This window comes from Giraffa tippelskirchi, chromosome 10, assembly GCF_054371585.1.
Source record: "Giraffa tippelskirchi isolate mGirTip1 chromosome 10, T2T-mGirTip1v1.2.pri, whole genome shotgun sequence".
Lineage (NCBI taxonomy): Eukaryota > Metazoa > Chordata > Mammalia > Artiodactyla > Giraffidae > Giraffa > Giraffa tippelskirchi.
Genome location: NC_137284.1, coordinates 122,316,843 through 122,342,198, shown reverse-complemented (window position 1 = coordinate 122,342,198; position 25,356 = coordinate 122,316,843). Strand labels below are relative to the sequence as shown.

The 25,356-nt window shown below is 41.0% G+C and overlaps 1 protein-coding gene across 3 annotated transcripts in view; it reads left to right on the top strand.

The window, feature by feature from the left end:
• HECW1 (HECT, C2 and WW domain containing E3 ubiquitin protein ligase 1) overlaps positions 1-9,272 on the top strand; it is a 471,951-nt gene extending 462,679 nt beyond the window's left edge. For all 3 annotated transcript variants that reach the window (XM_081535334.1, XM_081535335.1, XM_081535336.1), the window contains 2 exons: positions 1,689-1,887; positions 8,819-9,272. In XM_081535334.1, coding sequence (XP_081391460.1) covers positions 1,689-1,887; positions 8,819-8,930 — 311 coding nt within the window. In that variant the 3' untranslated portion in view covers positions 8,931-9,272. The remainder of the gene's footprint in view (positions 1-1,688; positions 1,888-8,818) is intronic.
• The last annotated feature ends 16,084 nt before the right edge of the window (positions 9,273-25,356 follow it).

Here is a 25,356-nt window from a genome sequence, read left to right as displayed (position 1 = left end):
TTTTCTAAAACCAGCTTGAACATCTAGAAGTTCACAGTTCACATATTGCTGAAGCCTGGATTAGAGAATTTTGAGCATTACTTTACTAGCGTGTGAGATGAGTATGTAGTGACAATATAAATATAAAATAATATTACTTTTGAAAACTACAAAAAACTTGGCCTTATTTCAGTACATGTACAGAGTAGGTTCTAGTCCATGCCTTCCCCACCCCCCTCCGTTTCCAACATCAACTTTCCTTCAGGCAACAGTAACCCCCAGGTCATCTCTGGCATAACTCGGTGTAGGTGTGTACCAGAGAACACCGCCGACCACGGGCCAGCTCTGGAGCTGGGTCACGTGCTGCCAGGAAAATGTGTCCTGCTTCCTGTAGAACTGAAGCCCTCCTCACCTCCATCCTGATTTGTTGTAACACAGTTCTGTCATCTCTCCAAATCCAATGTCTAACTCCTCCTAACTCTTCACCTTCACGCTGCCAAACCAGTCTTCCTGAAACATTCTTTTCATCAGGCCGTTTATCAACCCACAAAACAAGCAAGCTCCTTATCACTTAGAGAAGAGGTCTTTGAAAGATTTTTTACACTCAAAACCCTTTCCTCACATAAAATATTGCAGAGAAACTCCTATCGAAATGATGGAGGGTGAGCCAGGAGCCCACCATCTCAGCCCTTCTTGTCTCCCTGATATATTCAGCCATGTAGGAGGAAACCTCTGTGGAACTGCTAGGCCCTTTCTGGCTTGGAAAGAAAGCCACCAACCTAAGGTGTCAGGTCACAGTGTCTCCGCCTAGCTATCAAGGCCTCTAAGGCCCCAGTAAGGTCCCTTCAGTCCGCACCAGCAACCGCTCTCTGCTGGTCTAGTCAGCTTGCTGTTCCCTGCATATTTATTCTTCATTCTCATCATTATAGCCCCTCCTCCACTCACAAAAGCCTTCACATGCTTAGCTCACACCTCTGAGGTGAGTTACACCTTTCGTTTGATGAAGCTTTCCTTCTTTCTGCTCCAGCCCAGCCTTCTTTCTTCATCTTTGAGTCCTTCTTGCACTAGCAATCTATCATTTTCCTTCGGTGACTGCTCCAAGCCTGGTTTCCATACTGTCCTGTGAGGCTCCGTACTCCTTCCATGGGCCCAACTCCTCTCAGCCCAGGGCTGGTCAGAGCACAGCGGCTCTGAGGGCACCATGGGCTGCGGGGAGAGCCCAGCATCTTCCATTCACCAAGACTGACGTTCACCTTTCTTAGTCCTAGATGCTCCCACAGTATGTGGTTACCAACAGCCAGGACATCAGAACAAAGACAATATGAGGAAATATCCTATTCATAGAGGGTTTTGTCTCTTCAGAACCCCAAAGATCTCTGCCAGGCCTCACCACGTGTTGTGTACATTTATCTCAGGCAGGAAAGTGACTCCTGGGGGCCCAGTTGTTCAAATAGAAAGCAGACATCTCTGAGGACATCCCTGAGAACATAAAACCTTTTTGTAAAATGCCTCTTTTCTCAGTTGGCTTTTGATTTCGAACTTGACTCAGTTACACAAATTGTTTCAGACCTACCTGAAGGCCACCACTAGAGAAATGAGCAGATCTAGAGCAGCTGTTGAGTTCTTAGCACATCTAATGTGTATTTCGTCTCCCCCAACCCCTCCTCCCCTCTCCGCATCCTCTCCGTCTCCCTCCTGCTTCCGCTCAGGTTATCATGATGGGCATCTCGTGATCCGCTGGTTCTGGGCTGCGGTGGAGCGTTTCAACAACGAGCAGAGACTCAGATTACTGCAGTTCGTCACAGGAACGTCAAGTGTGCCCTATGAAGGCTTCGCAGCCCTGAGAGGAAGCAACGGGCTTCGGCGTTTCTGCATAGAGAAATGGGGGAAAATTACATCTCTCCCCAGGTATGGAGCTCCCACCCACCTTCAGGAAACCTGCTGAAGAAGGCCAAGTACACTGTGTTATTTGAGCTTGAGCAATCATCCATTGGGATGGAACTCTTTCCCAATGCCCAGTGTATTGTTCTGAGTCGTTAGTGAAAGGTGTAGGGGAGAAGTCTCAGGGAAGGGCATTTAGGTCATACTCTTAGTCATTTTTTGTTGACTGATGGTATTGGGGCTATTGGTTTCATGGTCCGTGGGTCAGTCGTATGTGGCCCAATTTAATTTAAAGAGGAATGTCTTGCCTGGGGGAAGGGGGATGCCCAGAGGCTGGAAGCCCAAAGTGGCCCTTCCAGCACTGAGTCTGCACTTCTGTTGTTACTGACCAAGGTTCTTGGACTCTTTAATCTATAGAAATTATAGAAAGAGACTAGAAATCTATAGAAAGAGACTAGATGAGAAATTCAGGCAGAGGCTCCTGCTGCAGCATGAGGAAGTGAGAACAAGTAACAGGTCGCTTTGCTCACTCCACCAGGGGAGTGAGCTGGCCCCTTCAATGGCATGGGGGTGGGGGCGGATGGGTGGCTCCGGCTGGAGCAATGGTCAGGTGGTCTGCCCACCCCTTGGGAGTGCTGTGTGCCATTCCCTACTTTTGCTCTCAGCACCTCAGAAATGGCAATTGGGTTTTGGCCTTTTTGTATCTTATTGTTCATATTAAACCCCTGGCTGCCGCATATGTGCAGTTATTTTTAGTTTCTTTGTGTTCTGTTGCTCGAGGAGATGTTTGTCCAGGTGCAGGTACTGAAGTAAATGGTCCCAGGTCCCAGCCTGTCTCACTAGGACATATCACTTGATACACGGGGAGTTATGTACATATTGTGTTTTTCTACTGTGTTTTAAAACATGTGCAGACAAAACCATATGTATCTTGGGTCTCTACAGTGGCTTCTATACAGTAAGCTATCAAGGAAATTATTGTGTGATAATGCAGAAAAGGAGGCACTAGGGCTCCAGGCAGTTTAACAGAATCGTTTCCCTGAACTATGAGTTTTCATCCCAACACTTCCTCCGTGCTTTCTGTGCCACTTTGGATGGCATATTTTCCTGCTCAGTGAAATAAGGAGCACTAAAGAGAGGCTTCTGTGTAGCTACTAAAGTCGTAAATCCCGCTCAGCAAATAGAAGAAAAGATCAATCCACATTACTCTCTTCTACTATGATATTTTCTAATTGTAAGAGAAGATTCATATTTAATTCAGCTCAGTTTCTACATGGCCTCTAAGATGCTTCGCTAATCCCTTTTGTGGCAGGATTTATTGAACTATAATTTTTATCTAGCTTTCCTAGACTTTATAGCATCCTGGAGATAATTCACAGTGAGCATAGGAGGCTCAGGAAACAGAGCACATGCCCGGCTGGTTAATAACAGCCTGAAGCCTTGGGGCGCTTTTCAGCCCTGTCTTCACCCACTTAGATCAGCCGACACTCAGTGCTCATTTGCATGGTTCTGCTGACAGCTGAGCCTCCTGAGTGAAGTCTGGCAAGAAAATCAGGCTCAAAAGGCAAGATTTCCATTTGTTGAGTTTATTGATAGCTTTAGAGGATGAGGTTCTTTGGAAGCATTTTGCTCTTACTTTAAAGAAGTGAGTTTGAGTCACATTTGGTGATAGCCTACTCCCAGAGTGAGCACTTCAGTGTGCACTTGGACAGTGATAAAGGGGTGGGGTGTGTGTGTGGCTGAGCTACACAATGCACCTGCCCAGAGGGGCAGAGTCTAGGGAGGAACAGAACCAGATGGTGAGTAGTTACAACCTCAGTTGGAATCAGAGGAGAGAAAAGAAGAGACAGTAAAAGCAGGGATGCTATGAGGTTGTAGGACAGAGACCTAACCCTGACTGAATTGACAAGAGAAGATGTCACAGAGAAGCTGGCATTCAGGTGAGCCATGAGGGGCAAGGAAGGGCAGAAGAGATTCCAGGCTGGAGCAACAGCAAGAGCAAGGCCTGGAGGTGGAAGGGTCAGCTGCATTCAGGAAGGAGCGCCAAGCAGGCATGGAGGACAAGATATCTAACATGACACTCGCAGGGGACACCATTGAGAGAGCAAGTTTGGTGGGCCACAGAGAGAAGACCCCGTTGAGGAGTCTGTACTATTATTTAGGAAACAGAAGTCATTGCTTTTGTCATTGAGGTCAGAAATTGAGTCTAATTACATATATGCTCTGGGAAGCTTTGGAATTTGTATTAATCCTATCAACCCACACAGAGAACTAATAGGGTGGGCATCAGCTTATGAAAAGGAAATGGCAGCCCACTCTAGTACTCTTGCCTGGAAAATCCCAAGGACAGAGAAGTCTGGCAGCCTACAGTCTATGGGGTCTCAAAAGAGTCAGACATGACTGTGCAACAAGAACAGCACTGACCTTCTTGACAGGCTCTGCACATCTGGGCTAAAGCATCTCTAAAAAGTTGCTGTGCTTCAAGCTCCAGAGAGGATTCCTGGGGGAAGCACGGTCTTCATCCTAGGACAAAAGGGCCCCAGGAAGTACTGAGAGGCCTCCAAGAGGACAGTGAAAATGACCCTCTGAATATGAACCCCCAACTAGTCTTCCTTGTATCTTCTGAAGATTCAACAACCTGGAAAGTGTCACCTAGGCTGGAGAGAAAGAAGTAGCCTCTGAATTCCAAGAATGGTAGTTCAGAAAGGCCATGGCCAGGCCATGTGGCAGGTGCAAAAGCCCAGGCAAGCAGGAGAGCCAAGCACCCATGGGGTGGTCCAGGGCTCTCCAGAGACTGTGAGCCTCATGTGCAATGCGCACACTCTGAGGAGAGATGTTCTAGGCTGCCTTCTCCTCAGATCTTCCCTCTAGAAAGGCAGCTGGCCTCCCAGATGAAGGAGCCAAATAGCATCACACAAAGCCATGCATTAGTCCAAGTCCTAGCCTTCTAGAGTGTGTGGGGGTTAAAACAAAGACTCTGGGGGCAGGGTTTATAGTTTTACAGAGCCTGGTGAAGAAACTTCATAAATCACCATCACTGGAGCATAGGAGGGGTGGGATGGTCACTGGGGCTAAGGTCAAGGAGCTGGCAGGCCAGGGCTCTGAACAGTCAGCCATGTGGACTCAGAAGCTACACAGTATGGTGGGAAGATCTGAAGTGGAAAACATTTAAGCCAATTACCAGAAATGTTAACAAATGTGTTCCTCAGGAGGTCAGAAGGTATGGAAGGTAGATCTAGATCACTGATGGTCAAACGTGCTTAACACAGAGGGTCCCTTTACACCCCAACGTAGTAAAAGCAGGCATACTCTTGAGTATGTATCTGAAATACTAGTTCTTCAAAACGGTGTTTAGCCGCTAAGTCATGTCTGACTCTTTTGCGAACCCTTGGACTGTAACCCATCAGGCTCCTCTGTCCATGGGATTTTCCAGGCAAGAATACTGGAGTGGGTTGCCATTTCCTTCTCCAGGGGATCTTCCTGACCCAAGGATCGAGCCCACATCTTCTGCATTGGCAGGCGGATTCTTTACCACTGAGCTACTGTACCTCATCCTTATTATCTATAGGTAGTACTCCCTATTTTCTACCCTGTCCTATTTGTTAAAATCAAATGCCAAACAAAACCTGTAGTTTGAAGAAGAAAATTACCTAAATGGCATGAGATTCAGGGGAGCAGAAATTTTTGATCAAAAAATTGAAAAGTAATGATCTAGAATTGGCAATTGGGAGTGAAAAAAGTATTCATCCATCCACAGCCCAGAATGCAGCCAGATGAACAATGGCTGTCTCCACTCATGAGGGCTGAGAATGCTAGGGCTTGTAGGCCAGACCAAAAGATGGGAGAGTTTCCTTACTGCGAAACTTGGAAAGGAAAAGCTTGGAAGGAAAGAAGACTTGGGAACTGGTCAAGGTAGACACAGCACAGGCAGTGTGGAAATAGAGTAAAGGAGAGGAGGAAAGCTTAGGGGGTTACATATGAAGTATGGATGAGAAAAACAGAATTATGAGTCAGGGGCAGGTGAACTGGACTAAAATTCTAATATGAACATGTTTCACTGCAGAGGTAAACTGAGCCAAAGCCCAGGATGGAGGTGGAGACCTGGTTAAGTTAGTATTGGCTTACTGTATAGTGATAGTTTGTGAGGGTGGAGGCAGGAAAGGTGATTTTGTCCCCCCAGGGGACATTTAGCAATGTCTGGAGACATTTTTGGTTGTTGGGTAGGCGTTCTCCTGGCCTCTATCAGGGAGAGGCCAAGGATGCTGCTGAACACCTACAAGACATGGGATGGCCCCTCCTGGTGAGAAGGCACCAAGCTCCAACTATCAGCGGTGCCTGAAGCCCTGCTCTCTAGGCTGACGGGCTACAAAGGAGGCATGAGGAAGCCACTGGGAGTCCCTGTGAGAAACTGACAGCCACTGAGAAATTGTCCAGAAGTCAAGGGAGAGAGATGTTCATAGACGAGCTGTCAAGTGCTTTCAATGAGCTTGGGGAGGGGGGCATAGAGGATGCACCTCTGGATGGGGGAATCAAGAGGTTATTGACAACTTGGGAAAAGAGTAGATTCAGCAGTGATAGAGTGAGAACCTGCCTGGTGACTGAAGCTGTAGTTGGGAAGTGGAAGAAGATGACTTGAAAAGGAGACACGGGGATTTCCCTGGCAGTCTAGTGGTTAAGACTCCATACTTCCACTGCAGGGGACATGAGCTCGATCCCTAGTCAGGGAACTAAGGTCCCAAAAGCCAGGTGGTGTGGCCAGAAAAGGGAAAAAAAAAAAGCAAAAAAAAAGACACAACTTAAATAACTGACCTCACAACTGGCTCTACAGCCAGCTGCAGTGGGTAACAATGCTGCCCCTTTTTGTTATAATGTTTACTCTCAACCAAGCTGAAAGTGATCTCTACTGCAGAGGAGCAAGACTGACTTTGGCCCTGTCTTGATTCACATTTTGATCAAAAACTTGGAAAATATTGAGGAGACAGGGAGATGAATTGGGTAGATGACACGGATTAGAAGTATCACAGATAATACTGTGATGGATTACAATCCAAATCCAGCATGATCTCAAAATGCTGGGACCCCAGAATAATACCAACAGGGTGCAGTTTGACTCAGCACAACTGATCAGATCCAGTGGAATTCCAAAATGTCAGCTGCACAAATACGAGATGAGGACAGTTCATTTGCCAGCAGGCAGGTGGAAAAAGCCAAGAGTCTAAAGTCTGCACAAGGGGGACACCGTTCCTAAAATCATGATTGCAACTGTGTTTGCATTATTAAGAAACTCTGATGCTTAAATGATGATTCGTGGTTTACGAAAGTCATTTATGAGTATTCTATTCTCACACCAGCCCTCTGATGTGCACGAAGCATGTATTATTACCCCATTTTACAAGTGAGAAAACTGAAGCCCACAAAGATTCACTGACTTTCCCAAGGTTGTAAAACTAGTCGGTGGCTAGACTGCGATCAGAATAGAGGTCTCCCAAAGTCTGGTTCTGTGCTCTCTCCATGCCCTACCTCACCTGAGAGCACTGGGTCCAGTGCCCAGGGAATGATGTACTCAGGTTCTCGGTGCTATCAGGATTACATGGAGGGTAACGAGGACTTAGGAATGCAGAATCCAATCGTGATTTGATAATGTTTATTCATTCTAGATTACTGACTAAGATGTATCAATATTTAAGAGCTAACCGAGGCTATAGATGAATGCAGTAAGAGCAACTCTTGTTCAGACTAGGTCCTGAAGAGTGCCGTTTGCTTAAGTGTCAGTTTATTCCCACAAATTAACTTTTATAAAATCGATCTGATCCCAGCTGTTTTGTAAATAGATGGGTTTTTTTTTCTGTCTTATTTCCACTCATGAGTGATAGTTAAAATGACCAGATAAAGAAAACCAAGAAGATACTGTCTGCCCGTATCCTGCCCCTGGCTTTTGGAATTCAGCCAATTCCAAAAGCACACTTGGCATTTTTCTGTCCCTCTTAACTTAGTTGGGCTTCCCTGGTGGCTCAGTTGGTAAAGAATCTGCCTACGATGTTGGAGACCCAGGTTCAAGCCCTGGGTTGGGAAGATCCCCTGGAGAAGGGAATGGCTACCCACTCCAGTATTCTTGCCTGGGAAATCCCATGGACAGAGGAGCCTGGACAGAGGGCTACAGTTCATAGGTCACAAGAATCAGATCTGGCTTAGCAACTAAAGCACCACCACCACCATCAATTATGTTGGTTAACAGGGTATAGTCCTGGTCCACACATTGGCACGTGGCAGGGGAAGCCATTCTTCATCTAGGCCAGACACTGGCCCACAGAGATGGGCCTGCAGGATGAAGAACATGACAAAATAAGCAGAACCCAGGGCAGGTGGCACTGGGATGCTGCTGGCCCCCAGGAAGGATTATCCCACAAACGCAGCTATTCTTAGAAATGCAGCATCTTTGCTCCAGTTTACGCAAGCCCCACTGTGAACTGTAAAGGAGTCAGACTGTCTCCAGGACACACCTGCCTTGATGGAGCATTGGATCTCAGAGTTCCGGGGTGTCCATTGGCACCTCTAAGTCAATGCACAGGGTTTACAGAGGTCCAGAAACCAGAGCTGGGCAGGGAGACTTGGGAATATGACTCTAATACTAATTATGTTTTCTGCCTCCTTCACTGACCCCATCCAGCTTCACCTCTTAATTGTAGAATGTCACTGGTGTGCTAGTACAGTGCTAGTACATTGTGGTTTGCTTCCAAATGCAGACTCCCCCAGTTCTAGGCATTCTAGTCCCGTAACTGTTCTATTCACATCTGGAAGGCTGTGGTTCTTTGCAGCGTGTGCATGGTGGTGCTACAACACAGTTCCACTCCCTTTTGATTCGCTTTTTGATTCATAGATTCAGACTGATCACAGCACGAGCCAAGCCAGGTGTATCACTGAAACAAACACCTTGACCAGCCTTTTCTCCCCCATTCAGGGCACACACGTGCTTCAATCGATTGGATCTTCCACCGTACCCCTCGTACTCCATGTTGTATGAAAAGCTGTTGACGGCAGTCGAAGAAACCAGCACCTTTGGACTTGAATGAGAAACTGGCAGCTTCCCTGACACTTTCTTGGCCGGTGACATCATCCTTTCCTTTCCCCTGAATCAACTCTCCTTTGATTTTGGTATTCTGTGATTTTCATTTTCAAACCAAATCAGGATTGACGAGCTGTGCATGAAGAATTGCCTTCTTCTAAGATCTAACCTTCAGGCTTATCTCCTCTACTTTCAGTGAACTGCTAGCCTGTATGCAATATTTAAAAAAAACAGCTGTCTCAAGGTCTCTGTATATCTCCACATACCTCCATTACTAACAATGAAATATGAATGCAAGTTATGCTACACTTGACCAAATGGTAATAAATGTTTACTTCCATTTCTATGATTTAAGGGGAAATTTGAGCATTAAGCATTCCAAGCTTTTCTACACCCATGTCTTCTGAGCAGAACCACCTTTTTTTTTTTTATAATTTCTAACAACCAACTTCAGAATAGGAGCTGATCAACTCTTTCTTTTCTTCCCATTCCACTTTTCCCTGGGCAGCCAATCCATCCAAAAACAGCAGTGGCTAAACCGAAATTTTGATATATTCAACTCATGGTTTGTATGTGGCATCAGCCCCATCAGCTGGAACTAGCCTAGACATATGGTGCAAATATCACACTTTCCAAACAATAACAACAGCAAGAAAAACACCTCCTGCTGATGCAATGCAGGGCATCCCAATGGTTGTGGGGATTATGGTTCGACTTGAGTTCAGAAAAGTCTGGGGGTGGGGACACACCTCCCATGAACACCCACCACCCAAGAAGCACAAACTTGTGCACACGTCCAAGAAGGAGATCGCATTATGTAGCATAAACAACAAGGCTTCTACCCCCATGATGTTGTATAGAAGTGTTGAAGCAAACAGGAGAAAGGGGAAAAGGACATCAGGATGAATTAGAAGGACATATTCAGTTGCTCTGAATACCTGGGTTCTGTACTGTTTTATTTTGCTTTGTTTGAAAACAGGTGTCTTTCCCAGAGGAAAAAAAATGTCCTGATAATCTCATGACTTCTGTTCAAGCCAAGTAATTACTTGTTTGGCAAACAAACTTTTGTTTCAACTTCGATAGCATTTTTATTTTTCATGTTTACTTTTCGGTTTTCCCTCACCATCGTGTTCAAATTCCTTCACATCTGATTGTCCACAGGGACCACACTAATCAGAAGCTGCAGAGAGTGATGGTGCTTGTTAGGGATCAAGGGCAAAATAATACATCTCCTTCCTCCATAGCAATCCTCCTGGAGCAGAGACCTAACCCCCCAAAGGCACACAGATTTGTGTCAAATAGGGATCCAGTTTCTTTTAGCATTCAGTGAAGAGATGTCTCAGTAAACGTAGTGTTTCAGAATAACAGTTGCAGGCTCCAGAGACAGCCTGACCTCTTGATTACATTTGGAAGAAACCCAAACATGATGATCATTTGCTATTTTTCTAAAGTTGTTATCCATGTCGTCTGAAATATGTTGTAAATGAAAGTGTTTTTCTTCACTGGGAAAAGAAATGTTGAAATGTTGCATTGTTGTCCTTCGATATATATTAAACAAGGGAAAAATGTGAGAAATGTGGGCAAGTTAATTTCATCTGGAACCATGTCTTGTGTTCATGTTGGTTTGTGTCTGGACAATGCATCGATTGTGTTCCCTGCACTCCATAAGGAAACATTCCTTTAGTAGGAATTAGAATGCCCAGCACCCCTTGCTGCTGTGTACCTGTGGTCCACCAAGGAATATGTATGTTACAGAAATCTGGCCTTCTGTTGTTGTCTACAAAGAATATTTATTGACATAGGATGATGGAATGTGTAAGTTCCATAATGCAGAATCTGAGGGATCTGTATAATTCAGGACACGTCTCAGCATCTGGAAAGTCATGGATTCCAATGGAGCTATTATTTATGAAATCAGGACATAAGGATGATGCAAATCATTTCATCATCCTATATAGAATAGCATCTTTAGCAAAGGGAGCATCTTTCATTTTTAGAACTTGCTGTTAGATATATGTAAATACTTGTTAATTCAAGCATTCAGTTCTTTTTTTTAGGACTCATGTGTTAGGCTTTGGCAAGGGAGAAAGCTGTTCCAAAATGGAGGCTGTTCCCAGGAATCTTCACAATTTACACAAATATCTAATTAATCTGTTAATAGATTAACTGATGTCTATTCTCCCCAATACAGAAGGAACAAGGTATCCTAGAAGATACAGATAGATAGAAAACTTAGATATGAATGGTTTTCAACTAATTTGTCCTTATTCCTGCTGCCCTGCCAATGCCATGGTTCAGATATATCCCAGAAGCATTATAGGAACAGTATTTCATAAGAGTATGAAATTCCAGAAAGAAATACTCATAAGAGTAAGAATTTCATATTCTTATGAAATTCCAGAAAGAAATACTGGCTTCAGAGTCCCTGAAAGAATGTGAAGTGTGCTTAATAGGGTCCCAGTTTCCCTTACAGCCTTGCACAGACTCCCTGAGGAAGGAAGACAAAGACGACAGACAATTGTTATGGAAAGATCCTTATTTCTCTTTGTTCCAGATTATGTTTCTTTACTTAATATATGTATAACATAATATATATATGTAAGTACATGTATAACAGAACAGCTATATGACTCAATTATGCTCTTAATTTTACCATATGGAGGTGCAAACCACCCCAAATCATATAATTCATAATGAGCAAGATAGATCTCACCCGTTTGTTACCATGTATAATTTATTTTTAAAGTATTTGTTTTCTCCATGGAGGCACATTATAAAATTAATCACTTTTAAACTACTCTTTCCCTAAAATAAGATATTTTAGAGCTATTTGTAGTAAAAGTATATTACCTTTAATTGGGGGACAAAAAAAATAAATAAGAGAACACTTATGTGTCAATTTGAAAAATGCTTCAAAAATACTATGAAGTATTATAATAATTTTGTCTATATTCTATTTTATTCTATTATATGAAAATGATAATCTAAAACTAGAAATGGACTCTGCAGAATCAAGAGAAGTACTATAAAGCTACTGATTTCTTTGTAATTCTTATGTCTATAAGTTGACCATGGTTGTGAAAATTTTTTACTACCATCACAATTGTCATTCAAAGAGAAAATTAAGAAAAAGAGGTATACAATTTGTTGGCAGGCTTTAAATATACAGAATCTCGATTTCTTTCTCTTCTAACACATGATCATATGTCATTTAACAGTAAGTGCATTTGTATGACCAGCCCACAAGCTGGACCTTCCAGAACAGTTCTAATGTTAGATCTGTGGCACCATCAGTCCATGTGTCAAACCACGTGTCCCAAATTTGGGTTCAGAAAATTTCTCAGTTGCCACAAATGTTTTCCCAGTCAAGGTAAAACACTTTCAAATGAAAGTAGTTAGAACTTTACATAACAAATGTGGTGCTTTATTATTATTATTACTATTATGTACTTCAGTGTTCATTCTTAAAACTACTGCAATACTATATCATCAAAGTCTGGGATGGATGTTCCAACCATCATAAGGTCCAAAAGAGAACGTGTTATTTTCCTGTTAGTGACATGTAGTCCCTTTGTTCTAGTAGAAAAAAATAAAAGGTGCCTAGAGGTAGTATTTAGAGTAAATATTGTTCCATTAGCCTACTTCCTGCAGCTTCCAATTTACCTAAAGAAATGTCTATAATGATTTTGTTCAAGTCTTTGTTCTAGACAATAGCAGGAGAAGTCCTTGTTTTGGGCTGATTTTGCTTCCATCGACAAGAGAAATGTCACGTAATACTCAGGCCGAGCTTTCTCTTCCATCCTACCACCTTCAAGGAATGTCAATAAACACTTTGGTATGGCATTGTGTGTGCTCCTTATTGCAAACAGAAGGCTAGAGTCATGCATAACAATTTGTATCATGCCTTGCTCTCGTTGAGTATAGGCAATAAAACGACACAGAAGACTACCAGCTGCTATGGTAAGTATTCCCCTGGGAAAATTATTTATTAAAAAAGCATAATAATGTGCTCACAAGCCATGAATAAAGGGGCAGGTTTCGTAACAAATTTCTGGTGTATGCCATTTAGAATGGCACACAAAGGGCGAAATTTAGGAGTGACCTTTCTGTCGAACCAGGCATCTACTGGCTTATTGATTCCCTACCTGTTGAGATGCTTCTACCAAAGCTTCAGGCTATAGCCTGATACCTGGTGTGACCCCAAGACAAAGTTTAGCTAGAGACAAAAATGTTGTGTCCAGTGGCACATACCATGACTCCCAATACCACAGTGATGTTCTCTTCTTATCTCCTTCCAAATTTCTAAAAGAAAACCATGTGACTCTCACCAGGTGGTCAGAAGTTGATTTATTCTTTGAGGAAAATATATTTTATTCTTAGAAAAAAGTATGGGTAGAATTAAGAAAAGGAAAAACCTGAGAGATTTCGTTTTTATACCCATGCTGGGTTTATGTTGACTCATTCAAACTGAAAATAACTTTTCTCTTAAGAAAAATAATTACCCTAGACCATCATTGACAAAGAGGAGTAGATGATATTATTTTGTGTTTCAATCTTATCATTATTCTGAAATCAAGATTAAATTTCAGATCTCCTGATTTCTATGACCATACCTTTCCAGTACACTGTGCTGATAACTCATTAATTATATACTGTAAAAAGAAAAAAAAAAAAAAACTTGACACACAAAGCTTATACTCAAGATGTGGTTTAAATACAGAGGACTCTTCTCTAACAGAATAAATGGAGTTATAGAAAATTAGGATCACCTTTATCAGTGCAGAAGAAATCACGTTTGTAGCTGGGAACAGACACTTAGATACTTTTGTCTGTCTAGTTTACCTTGGAAACAAGGAATAGGAGACCGGGGGAGGTGATCTGCTCAAGCCACTAAGCTTTATCTTGGGAACAGAAGTTATGCCCTGTCACAAAATATCCCTTGGGGTCCTGGGCTTCTGAAGCTGGCATAACTCTTCAGAAATTTGCCAGGAAAACAGAAGAAACAAAACCAAAATCCACCATAGTGGATGTCAGGAATCCACAGCCAATGAGTATTCATCTGCTATATGAGTTTGCTGGGGCTGCTATAATAAAGGATTACAATCGAGTGGCTTAAACACTGTTAGAAGTCCAAGAGCAAGGTGATGGGGGGGTGGTTCCTTCTGAGGCTGAGAGAGATTTTGTCCCATCCCTCTCTTCCAGATTCCAGCTGGCAATCTTTGTGTTCCTTGGCTTGGAGATCTCTGCCTTCATCCTCGGGTGATGTTCTCCCCTTCTGTGTGTTTGTGTGTGTCTGTGTGTCTGTGTTTTAATTTCCCTTTTATATAAGGACACCGGCCATATTGGCTTACAACCCACCCTGTGATCTCATTTTTTTTAACTTGATTATGTTTATAAAGACTCTAACTCCAAATAAGGTCACATTCTGAGGTACCAGAAGTTAGCACCCCAGTCAGCTCCTTTGGCGGACGCAATTCAATCCGTACCACCCACCTTCCCGTCACGTTAATTGCTATCATCAGTCCCAATGGTAATAGAAATAATAAATAAAGGCTAGCATATTTAGAACCATGTGATCACCGTCAATTTACTAAAGGCTTTTTAATTGCAATGATAATCATGGAAGAAACAAAATTGTTACCTATAAATTACTACTATTTAAAATAGTTTAATATAATCAACTATATTTCAATTTAAAATTTTTTAATAAAATGAATGACTAAGTTCTATTGGTCCCTTTCAGCTAAATACTTATTGTTTTTGCTTTTCACAGAAGTAAACATTAAAACATTTTTATGGTCATTTTTGCAGTATTTAAATAGAAGTACTTTATAATATAAAATAGCTTAATATAGTAAATCAGTGATTAATATTACAGAAAATTCCCTGGTGGTCCAGTGGTTAGGACTCTGAACTTTCACTGCTGAGGGCTTGGATTCAATCCCTGGTTGGGGAACTAAAATCCTACAAGCTGCAAGATGTGGCCAATAATTAAATAAACATCAAATATCCACTTTTTTTAAAAGAAAATTAATATCATAGTATTCATTTAATCAATGGATTATGAAGATGACTGGGATCACAATAAATTTTTCACTACTTAAAAAAAAACACAACTGGTACTTTTCATGTATTATCCTAGCTACATTTATATCCCCATTTAAAGCTATGAAACATAGAGAAGTTAATTTTCTTAAATATATAGCCAAGATTTGAACAAGGAGCCTGACTTCCGAGTCTAAGTACTCAACCACCAGTACCCATTGCCTTCATTCCTTTAAGCATTTTTTGAATACTTATTACACCCTGGGCCCTGTTCTCAGGAGTCTTTGCCCTCAGGGAGTCCATGATCCAGCCCACAACACTGCATTCTTCCCCTTTGTTTGAAATTTGGCCCCTGTTTTTAATATGCGCAGCCCCTCTCCTGCTCACCACCCCAGCTCTTGTGTAAGATGTGATGTCATTGTAAAATAATGATAATAAATAAGCAAAATGCTATGGGGAAAGTGAACAGGAGCCATTGGCTGTTTTCTGCTGGAGAGAAAAGACAGACAAAAATGTGTTTATAATTGAGACAGGATTTGAGCATGTATAAAATTGGCGAAAGTGACTTAAATTTATCACCAAGAGGGAAACATGTTCTTACTGAAACAGTAAACAGAGAAGGACCTAGAAGTGAGTAAGTCAGCCTTAAAACCTTCACATCTTGAAGAGCTGGGAGAACATAGCTACAAAGAAATTTTTTTAAGTGTCTGGAACCTCTGAGTGTCAAAACTTGTTTCATTAGGCATCTCCCAGGATGCCCAAGAACTTGTATTTCTTTTCATTTTATTCTAAGGAGTGTACATTACAGTTTTCTTTTTGCCATTATAGTTATGTAATTTCTATTTTCTTTTTTTCTATTGAAGTATAGTTGATTTACAATATTGTGCTACCTATTACTTTTTAAATGTAATAAAAGTTGGGTCATGACTTTTACCCAAACTTTTATATTTGTCCATGAAAAAAGCTTCTCTTCTTTCAAGCTTATTCAGTACAATAGGGAGTATCTCTTTTCTAAGATTATAGTAGATATCATAAAATGGCCTCAATCCCTCACTTATAGCCACACGCTTTACTACACCTCTAACTCTGCTATCACCTCCTGCAGGGAGCCAAGAATTCTCAATTCTAAGCCACCTGTTTTGGCCAGCTTACTGCAAACAGAGGCTTATAAAGCACTTGCAGAATTGAGCTTGACCTTTCTTTTTCTCTCTTGCTGCTCTCCTGTCCTGAGGAGTGTATGCCTGGTATAACAAGAGGATAAGAGACACAGGCGCACAGCTGAAACCAGGCTAGTCAACCAACAGCCAGTCAATCCCCAAGTATTTGGGCAAACTCAGCCAAGATCATGAAAGCCACCCAGCCAAACTCCAGCTAAGATATGATTATATGCCAGTGGTATTTTATGATTGGTGTACATCATTATGATGGCAATAGATAACTAATTCAAAGATCATTAGGCATCCTTTCTTTACTGGGATAACTTTTGAAATCAATTACTGAAAGTTTAGTTTAACCTTTCGAGTGAGTCCACTATGCCTGGTGGCTACTGTTTAATTCGAATTAATAATGATGCTGAAGCAAGAAGAGAAATCAGCATATTTATATGAGCTTATCAACAAAAAAATATAAGGAATGTGAGGAACTCCACAGCCAGATAGAACAAACAAGGAGAACTTGAAATGATACTGCAATCTAAAAGGTGTTAAGTAATTACTTCTAAATGTCAAGACAGACTGAGAAAGTATAGAATATATAAATCAAGGACAGAAAATCATAAACTTTGAGAAGCCAGGTATGAAAAGATTAATACTGTGCCTTTTTCTGTTTTGTCTTTTTTTTTTTAATTCTTTAAGCATTTAACTTATAAGAAAATGTGTATCACCTCACAATATTTGACAGATATTGCTTCTAAACTAAGTGCATCTATATTTTTCATGTTTATAAAATATAATTTTGTCATAATTGTACGATAAAAGCAAATATTGCTCAGTTGATGTTTTAAAAATATCTATTTATTTGGTTGCGCTGGGTCTTAGTTGCGGCGCGTGGGATCTAGTTCTCTGATCAGGGATAGAACCTGGGCCCCCTGCATTGGGAGTGAGGAGTCTTAGCCACTGGACCACCAGGGAAATCCCAATTGATATTTATTTTGTAGATTAAACTATTAGGTTGAGATAAGAACTTTGAACTTCTACCCTGAGAATGCTGAGCCCCAAAAAGTTGATGTGTAAGGGCTTACTCAATGTCATTCAAATCTGTTTTTGTTATTAGAAGTAAAGTTTGTTTCCTTGGTATAGAAACACACACACACACACACACAAATGTGATCTGATTTGTTAATTATTGTTATTTGTTTTGGTCCATTTTAGAAATAACTTATAAATCAAAATTCTTTGAATTTGTAATTCAGTTAGCTTCATTTATTTTGAGTGTGTATATTATGCATATGTAAGTTAATGATGGTTGGATCTCCTTGGTGGCTTATTTATTTTATAAATATGTAATGACCTTCTTACTCCCCAAAAATATTTATCTGCAATTTTGTTCTCTTCATTTTTAATCCTCTTAAGGATTTTATGGATAATCCATATCCTATCTATTGTGTGGATACCCATAAAACCTTTTATCCAGAAAATATACGTGCTTCTCAAGTACAAAAGACTGTTACTAAATAAAGACTACAAACATCTCAATGAATGCCAAAGAAGTCATACTCCTACATTCTTTGAACACAACGCAATGCAATTAGAAGACAATAGTTTTAAAAGTTATTTATTATTTATTATAGGATAAAAAAAAGACTAGATAGCCACAATTCATAGATATCACTAAAATATCTCTTACATTTTATATCCAACTGGCTCATGAATATCTCTATTCAGTAGGCTGATAAACAGATCAAACTGTATCAGTTAATGTTTTAATCAGGGAAGCAGTTCACTTTGAGTGACACAGAATAAGGACTTTCTTATAGGGATGGACCTTACACAGCTCTTGGAGCTGGTAAATAAATCTCTGGAAGCTTTCACGGCCGATGGTTGGTCTGAATCAGGAAGAGAAGCCAGATCTGCAGCAGGGGAGGAAAAGAAAGCTCACAGAGATAAACTGAAACCCGTGAGAACAAACTGGAAGCCACATTAAGAACACTGGTCCCTGCCAAAAGTATTAGCCCCTCTCATGATGGAATTACACACGTACCTGACCCAAGACTCAGAGAAACTGCAGAAAGATTCCTTCTCTCAAGCTCTTCATCTAATCCACCAGCAATTCCAGCTGGACCTCCCTTAGTCCAGCCCACAGTGATTTCCCATTTGTATTACTGTCATAGTCTCCTAGCTGGCCTTTCTGGATCCAATTCGGCACCCTACAGTCTATTCACCACACTGTAGCCAGAATAAGCCTTATCAAACATGTGTTAAATCACATCACTCTCCAGTTCAAGCCCTCCAGTGGTTTCTCGTCAGTATATAAATCCCTACATGGTATGCCTCTGGCTACCTTGCTTACCTCTTACCTCTCTCTCCCAGCCACACACCCAAACACGTTTTCACCGGAGAGCCTTTGCAGTCATGATTTGCTCTGCTTGAAATACTCTTCCCCTTCATGTCTGCAAGGTTCTCTTTCCCTCTCCATTAGGTCTCTCCACATCTGTCATCTTCCCAGAGAGACTTTTATACTGAACATTTCTGAAGCACAGTCCCCAGTCCCTCCCAATCTCATTTTCTTTCATGTTTTTTCATACTTCTCTTAACCTTATATCTCTATCTGTTTATTGTATCTCCTCTATAAGAATGGAAGCTCCAGGAAAACTTGTTTTGCTTGCCCTTATAGCACCGAAGCCTGAAACAGTTCTGGCTAAATATCAATGTAATGAATTCATTTGGTTCATTAGTTAATTAATCACTGCATATTTTCTTGAATAAATGAATGAATTCACACAAGGTGTAAAAAATTAATAAGACTTCAGTTTCCCAGTTCCTCATGTAAGGAGCTTATAAGTCATCACTTTGTCCTGATGACTCAGAAAAAGCAAAGACAGGCTGAAAATTCAACGCTTCTTGGATCCATAAGAGAGAGAAAGACATGAAGCCAACTGGGGCCCCAAGATTGGAGAGACAGTCGGGCAAATATCGGGAGTAGTGACTGATCAGAGCAAAGACTCAGAAATTGCCACAGGAGCCAGTGCTGGAGGAGGAAACTCAAATGTGAGCAAGTCTGAGAGTTAAAAACTCCAGGAGGATTTAGTCGTAGGGAGGTCCCCACCATCTTGTGAGACTTCCTTCCAGGAGTTTAACCAGGTTCCCACAGTAATTATCAGAGAAAAATACCCTCAAGCTTCTGGCGGGCGGAGGGGAAAAGGAACCATTTTGAAACATGCCAGAGCACTTTGTTCTTTTTAACAAGTCCAGCCTACAGGGGAAACTAGCCAAACAGACCCTAAACCGCTGGGGTATTACCAGAGCCTAACTGACTTCCGAACAGGGAAATACCGAACTCCAGCACACTCGGGTAATACTCTCCCACTTAAGGAGGGAGAAAAAAAACTGAGCAACACTTGTGAAGTTCACAGTCCGGAGGCAAAGGCTCAATAAAAGGTTGAGACGTGATCATGGGCCTGTAGAATGCTTCCCCTCCGCCCACACCATCATGTGACTAGAGGCCCATTTACAGCACTTCCTTCTACACAGCATCTCATTTCTTGTTATCAAGAAAAACATTACTAGGCATACCAAAAGGAAAACAACAGCAACACTATTTGAAGAGACAAAGCAAGCATTAGAACCAGACATAGCAAGGGTGGTGAAATTACCAGAATGGGAATTTAAACCAACTATGATTATTATACTAAGGGTCTAATGGATAAAGTAGACAACATACAAGAACAGATGGGCAATGTGAGAAGAGAGTGGAATTCCTAAGAATGAGAAAGAAATGCTGAGAAAGATAAAACACATGTAACAGAAACGAGGAATGCCTTTTTATGGGCTTATTAGTAGACTAGACATGGCTGAGGGAAGAATCTGTGAAACTGAGGATCTCTCAGTAGTAACCCTGAAAACTGAAAAACAAAGAGAACAAAGACCAAAAAATACTTAACAATATCCAAGATCTTTGGGACGACTCAAAAAGATGTAATGTATATGTAATGGGAATACCAGAAAGAGAAGGGAAAAAGTAACAGAAGACATACATGAAACCGTGATGACTGAAAATTTCCCCCAGTTTCATATGAGTCCAAACCACAGATCTAAGAGGTTCAGAGAACCAAAGCAGGGGAAATGAAAAAAAAAAAAAATACGCTTAGGCATATCATTTTGAAATTACAGAAAGTCAAAGATAAAAAAAAGATCCTGAAAGTAGCCTTGGAGGGATGGGAGGACACCTTACCTATAGAGGAACAAAGATAGCAATTATGTCCACCTCAGAAATTAAGACAGTGGAGTGAAATGTCTGAAATGTTGAGAGAAAAAAATCCACTAACCTAGAATTCTGTACATTGCAAATCATCCTTCAAAAGTGAGAGGGGGTCTTCTCTGGTGGTCCAGTGGTTAAGACTCCACCTTCCAATGCAGGAGGCGTGGATTCAGTCCCTCGTTGGGGAACTAAGATCCCTCATGCCACAGGGTGAGGTCAAAGAAAAAGAAAAAAATGAAGGAGGAAAAAAAATTCTCAGAGAAAAACAGGGAATCCATCACCGGTACACTGCCGTGAAAGAAATGGTAAATGAAATACCTTAGATGAAAGGAAAATAATATAGGTCAGGAACTCAGAACTATATAGAGATGGGACAAATGAATGAATGACGGGTGAATAAGTGAAAGTTAAAGCCAAGTCCACAGAGGAACAGGGCTGCTTCTGCTTCACAGCTGGGACCACAGTCACCAGGCCTGCCAGCGTGCACCAGCCTGCCAGCGTGCACCAGGCCTGCCAGTGTGCACCAGCCTGCCTTCTCAAGGTGGTCCTCCTTGGTCTTGGGCTGCACTGAGGTCTCACAGCCTCCTTCCTAGATCCTGGGAAACATGGGCTGGGAAACTTCCACTCCACCATATTGCTAATATCACCAATACCACACTATCTTGATTGTTGTCACTTTATGTTAGCAGTTTAAGTCTTAAAATCAGGTAGTCTCAGTCCTCTGACTTTGTCGCTTTCCTGCAATATTGTGTTAGCTATTCTCAGTCTTTTACATCCCCATATGAACTTTAAATCTGTTAGTTCGTCGATATCCACAAGATAATTCATTGGGATTTTTATTGGGATTATGTTTTTTATCTACAGATCAAGATGATGTATTTTGAGGCCTCAAGAAAGTACAGGTAAATTTTTTTAAACACTGCCTAGAATACCTTAGGGATTTAATGTTATTTCTGGCTTAACAACCTTATCTGCATAGGAAACAGAATTTAAGAATGAAAGCATTCCTATGTCAGGCCAGTTCACAACAATTACTTCTGTGTTTCCAGAGTCTTTGCAGACTATAAAAGGCTGACCTTGACTTTCATTTCTCAAGAGGAGATCATCAGAAATTATTTTGTAAGCATGCTAATTAATCTAATTAATCTTGTTTTCTTATCTGTGTCCTCAGACCTCAGAACGGTAAATCGTAGAAACTAATCCTAGAGTCCATTATATGATTGATTGTTTTGTTTTTGCTTTTATTTTCTAGAGCTCATGTGGTCATTTCCTCTAGGCATCTTCTTCATGTGTGTTTAAAGGAGAAGTTAGGAGACAGGATCTAGGCTCCTATGCTGCTGATGCTTCCTGAGATGTGGAGGCTCTTTTGATGATGCTGTTGCCTCTTGCTCAAAGCTTTCCATCAATCTATTATGTATTTTGCAGAATAATAATAATTCAAAACTCCAAACATTACAGTGAGTAAAATACCAGTTATATTACATTTTCAACCGATCTGAAGTGTATCCACATCTTCTGTCTTAAGCTGACACGTTCCTTTTAGAGTTTACACTATAAAACATAGAATTACAGACAATTTCATTTAGTTCATGAATATATTTCTTTTGCTTTTCATTAACTTATCTACACGTATTAAGATGTTTAATTTTCTTTCTTTTTAATTGGTCAACTATTTTATTTTTCAGAGGTTTATTTTATTTTACTTTATTGAAATATAGTTGATTTATAATGTGTTAATTTCTGCTATACAGCAAAGTGATTCAGTTATACATATACATATGTTCTTCTTCATATTCTAAGGTGTTTAATTTTCTTAATCAATGAACACCTCAGAAGTCATATAGAAAGTTTTCATTTGGGAATTGACTTGCCCCTTTACCAATATTTCAAACCATGTTCAATTCAGTTCAGTTCAGTTGCTTAGTTGTGTCTGACTCTTTGTGACCCCATGGACTGCAGCACATCAGGCTTCCCTCTCTGACAGCAACTCCGGAGCCTGCTCAAACTAAGGTCCATCAAGTCGGTGATGCCATCCAACCATCTCATCCTCTGTCATCCCCTTCTCCTCACGCCTTCAATCTTTCCCAGCATCAGGGTCTTTTCCAAGGAGTCAGTTCTTAGCATCAGGTAGTCAAAGTACTGGAGTTTCAGCTTCAGCATCAGTCCTTCCAGTAAATATTCAGCACTGATTTCCTTTAGGATGGACTGGTTGGGTCTCCTTGCAGTCCAAGGAACTCTCAAGAGTCTTCTCCAGCACCACAGTTCAAAAGCATGAATTCTTTGGCACTCAGCTTTCTTTATAGTCCAACTCTCACATCCATACGTGACTCCTGGAAAAACCATAGCTTTGACTAAATGGACCCTTGTTGGCAAAGAAATGTCTCTGCTTTATAATATGCTGTCTGGGTTGGTCATAGCTTTTCTTCCACGGAGCAAGCATCTTTTAATTTCATGGCTGCAGTCACCATCTACAGTGATTTTGGAGCCCCCCAAAAATAAAGTCTGTCACTGTTTCCACTGTTTCCCCATCTATTTGCCATGAAGTGATGGGGCCGGGCATTTCTCATGATGTACTCTGCATATAAGTTAAATAAGCAGGTGACAATATACAGCCTTGACATACTCCTTTCCCAATTTGGTTATTCCATGTTCAGTTCTAACTGTTGCTTCTTGACCTGCATACAGATTTCTCAGGAGGCCGGTAAGGTGGTCTGGTATTCCCATCTCTTGAAGAATTTTCCACCGTTTGTTGTGATCCACACAGTTAAAGGCTTTGTCATAGTCAATAAAGCAGAAGTAGATTTTTTCTGGAACTCTCTTGCTTTTTCTATGATCCAATGGATGTTGGCAGTTTGATCTCTGGTTCCTCTGCCTTTTCTAAATCCAGCTTGAACATCTGGAAGTTCTCAGTTCACGTATTGTTGAAGCCTCACTTGGAGAATTTTGAGCATTGCTTTGTTAGCGTGTGAGATAAGTGCAATTTGTGCAGTAGTTTGAACATTCTTTGGCATTGCCTTTCTTTGAGATTGAAATGAAAACTGACCTTTTCCTATCCTGCAGACAAGAAAACTGCTGAGTTTTCCAAATTTGCTGGCATATTGCATGCAGCATTTTAACAGCATCATCTTTTAGGACTTGAACTAGCTCAGCTGGAATTTCACTAGCTGATGATTTCATTAGATTCCACAACATTGACCAAACAGCTGTTGAATGACATTGTGACATTGTGCTTCATTTCTGTTCTCTCAGATCCATGTGCTTTCAAATCTCTCAGATCCTCAATTGTATGTGAGTTTATCTGCTCTCCAAAGTTATCTTATATAATTTATATAACTCTGGCAGAACAACTGTCATTCTCTCAAATGTCGACTTTATTTAGAAAGGCTAAATGGCCAGGGAAAAGAGAGAAGAGATGATCCTGTGAGGTGATTCTTTCTAAGCTAAATACTGAAAAATGGTCATACATTTGACCTAAATTCTATGTAATTTTGGCACCCACATGAGAAGTACAAGTCAATCTTTCTTTGATAGGAGGTGTCAAAGGTTACTTATTTGAAATGCTGATCTCAAAGGCATATACATCCTCAAAGAGCTTAGATCTATATAACCTACATGTAATTTCCCAGACAGTGCTATGGTATTTTAAAAATAACCAAAGTTTAGACACACAACAAGCTTTAATTTGAAGTAGAAGAAAGAGAATGTAACTTAATCCCCCATCAGTAGATGGAAAGACAGGGAGCATCCAGGTAGGTATGAACTCTGTTTAAAATAACCATATTTCATGCCTGGATGGCTCAACTATGGAATATTTATTTTAAAAACAAAACTAAAAATTTTCACTTAAGTATAGAATCAGTATATAACCAACCAAAGACATTTGGAAAATACAAAATATAAAAGAAAATTACTCAACGATAGATAACTCAAAAAGAATCACTATTTGAGTGTAATAACATCACCTGTTTTCAATGCACTTTAAAAATACACTATATGGTAGAAACAATTTTGAATCATTCTTTTTTTATAGCTGTCATTGCAAGACAGCTTTGTCAATTTGCATTCTAAGTGTATAATTTTCTATTTTCCTAGAGAGGACAGAGATCATTTATTTCTGTATCTCAGTATGTGTAAAGTGGACCTCCATAAATATTGATAAATAAATGTGGTTGAATTGAATATGCAACACTCTAAATGTCTCCCTGTAGGAAATAATTAATGAATTGTCATTGCAAGGAGGAGAAGGGGACAACAGAGGATGAGGTGGCTGGATGACATCATCGACTCGATGGACATAAGTTTGAGCAAGCTCCAGGCATTGGTGATGGACAGGGAAGCATGGCGTGCAGCAGTCCATAGGGTTGCAAAGAGTTGGACATGACTGAGCGACTGAACTGAACTGACTTGCAAGACAATAGTGCAGTATTTTTCAGTTCAGTTCAGTCACTCTGTTGTGTCTGACTCTTTTCGACCCCATGGACTGCAGCACATCAGGCTTCCCTGTCCATCACCCATGCCCGGAGCTTGCTCAAACTCAGATCCATCAAGTCAGTGATGCCATCCAACCATCTTATCCTCTGTCTTCCCCTTCTCCTCATGCCTTCAATCTTTCTCAGCATCAGGGTCCTTTCCAAGGAGTCAGTTCTTAGCATCAGGTGGTCAAAGTATTGGAGTTTCAGCTTCAGCATCAGTCCTTCCAATGAATATTCAGGACTGATTTCCTTTAGGATGGACTGATTGGATCTCCTTGCAGTCCAAGGAACTCTCAAGAGTCTTCTCCAGCACCACAGTTCAAAAGCATGAATTCTTTGGCACTCAGCTTTCTTTATAGTCCAACTCTCACATCCATACATGACTACTGGAAAAACCATAGCTTTGACTAGATGGACCCTTGTTGGCAAAGAAATGTCTCTGCTTTTTAATATGCTGTCTAGGTTGTTCATAACTTTTCTTTCAAGGAGCAAGCATCTTTT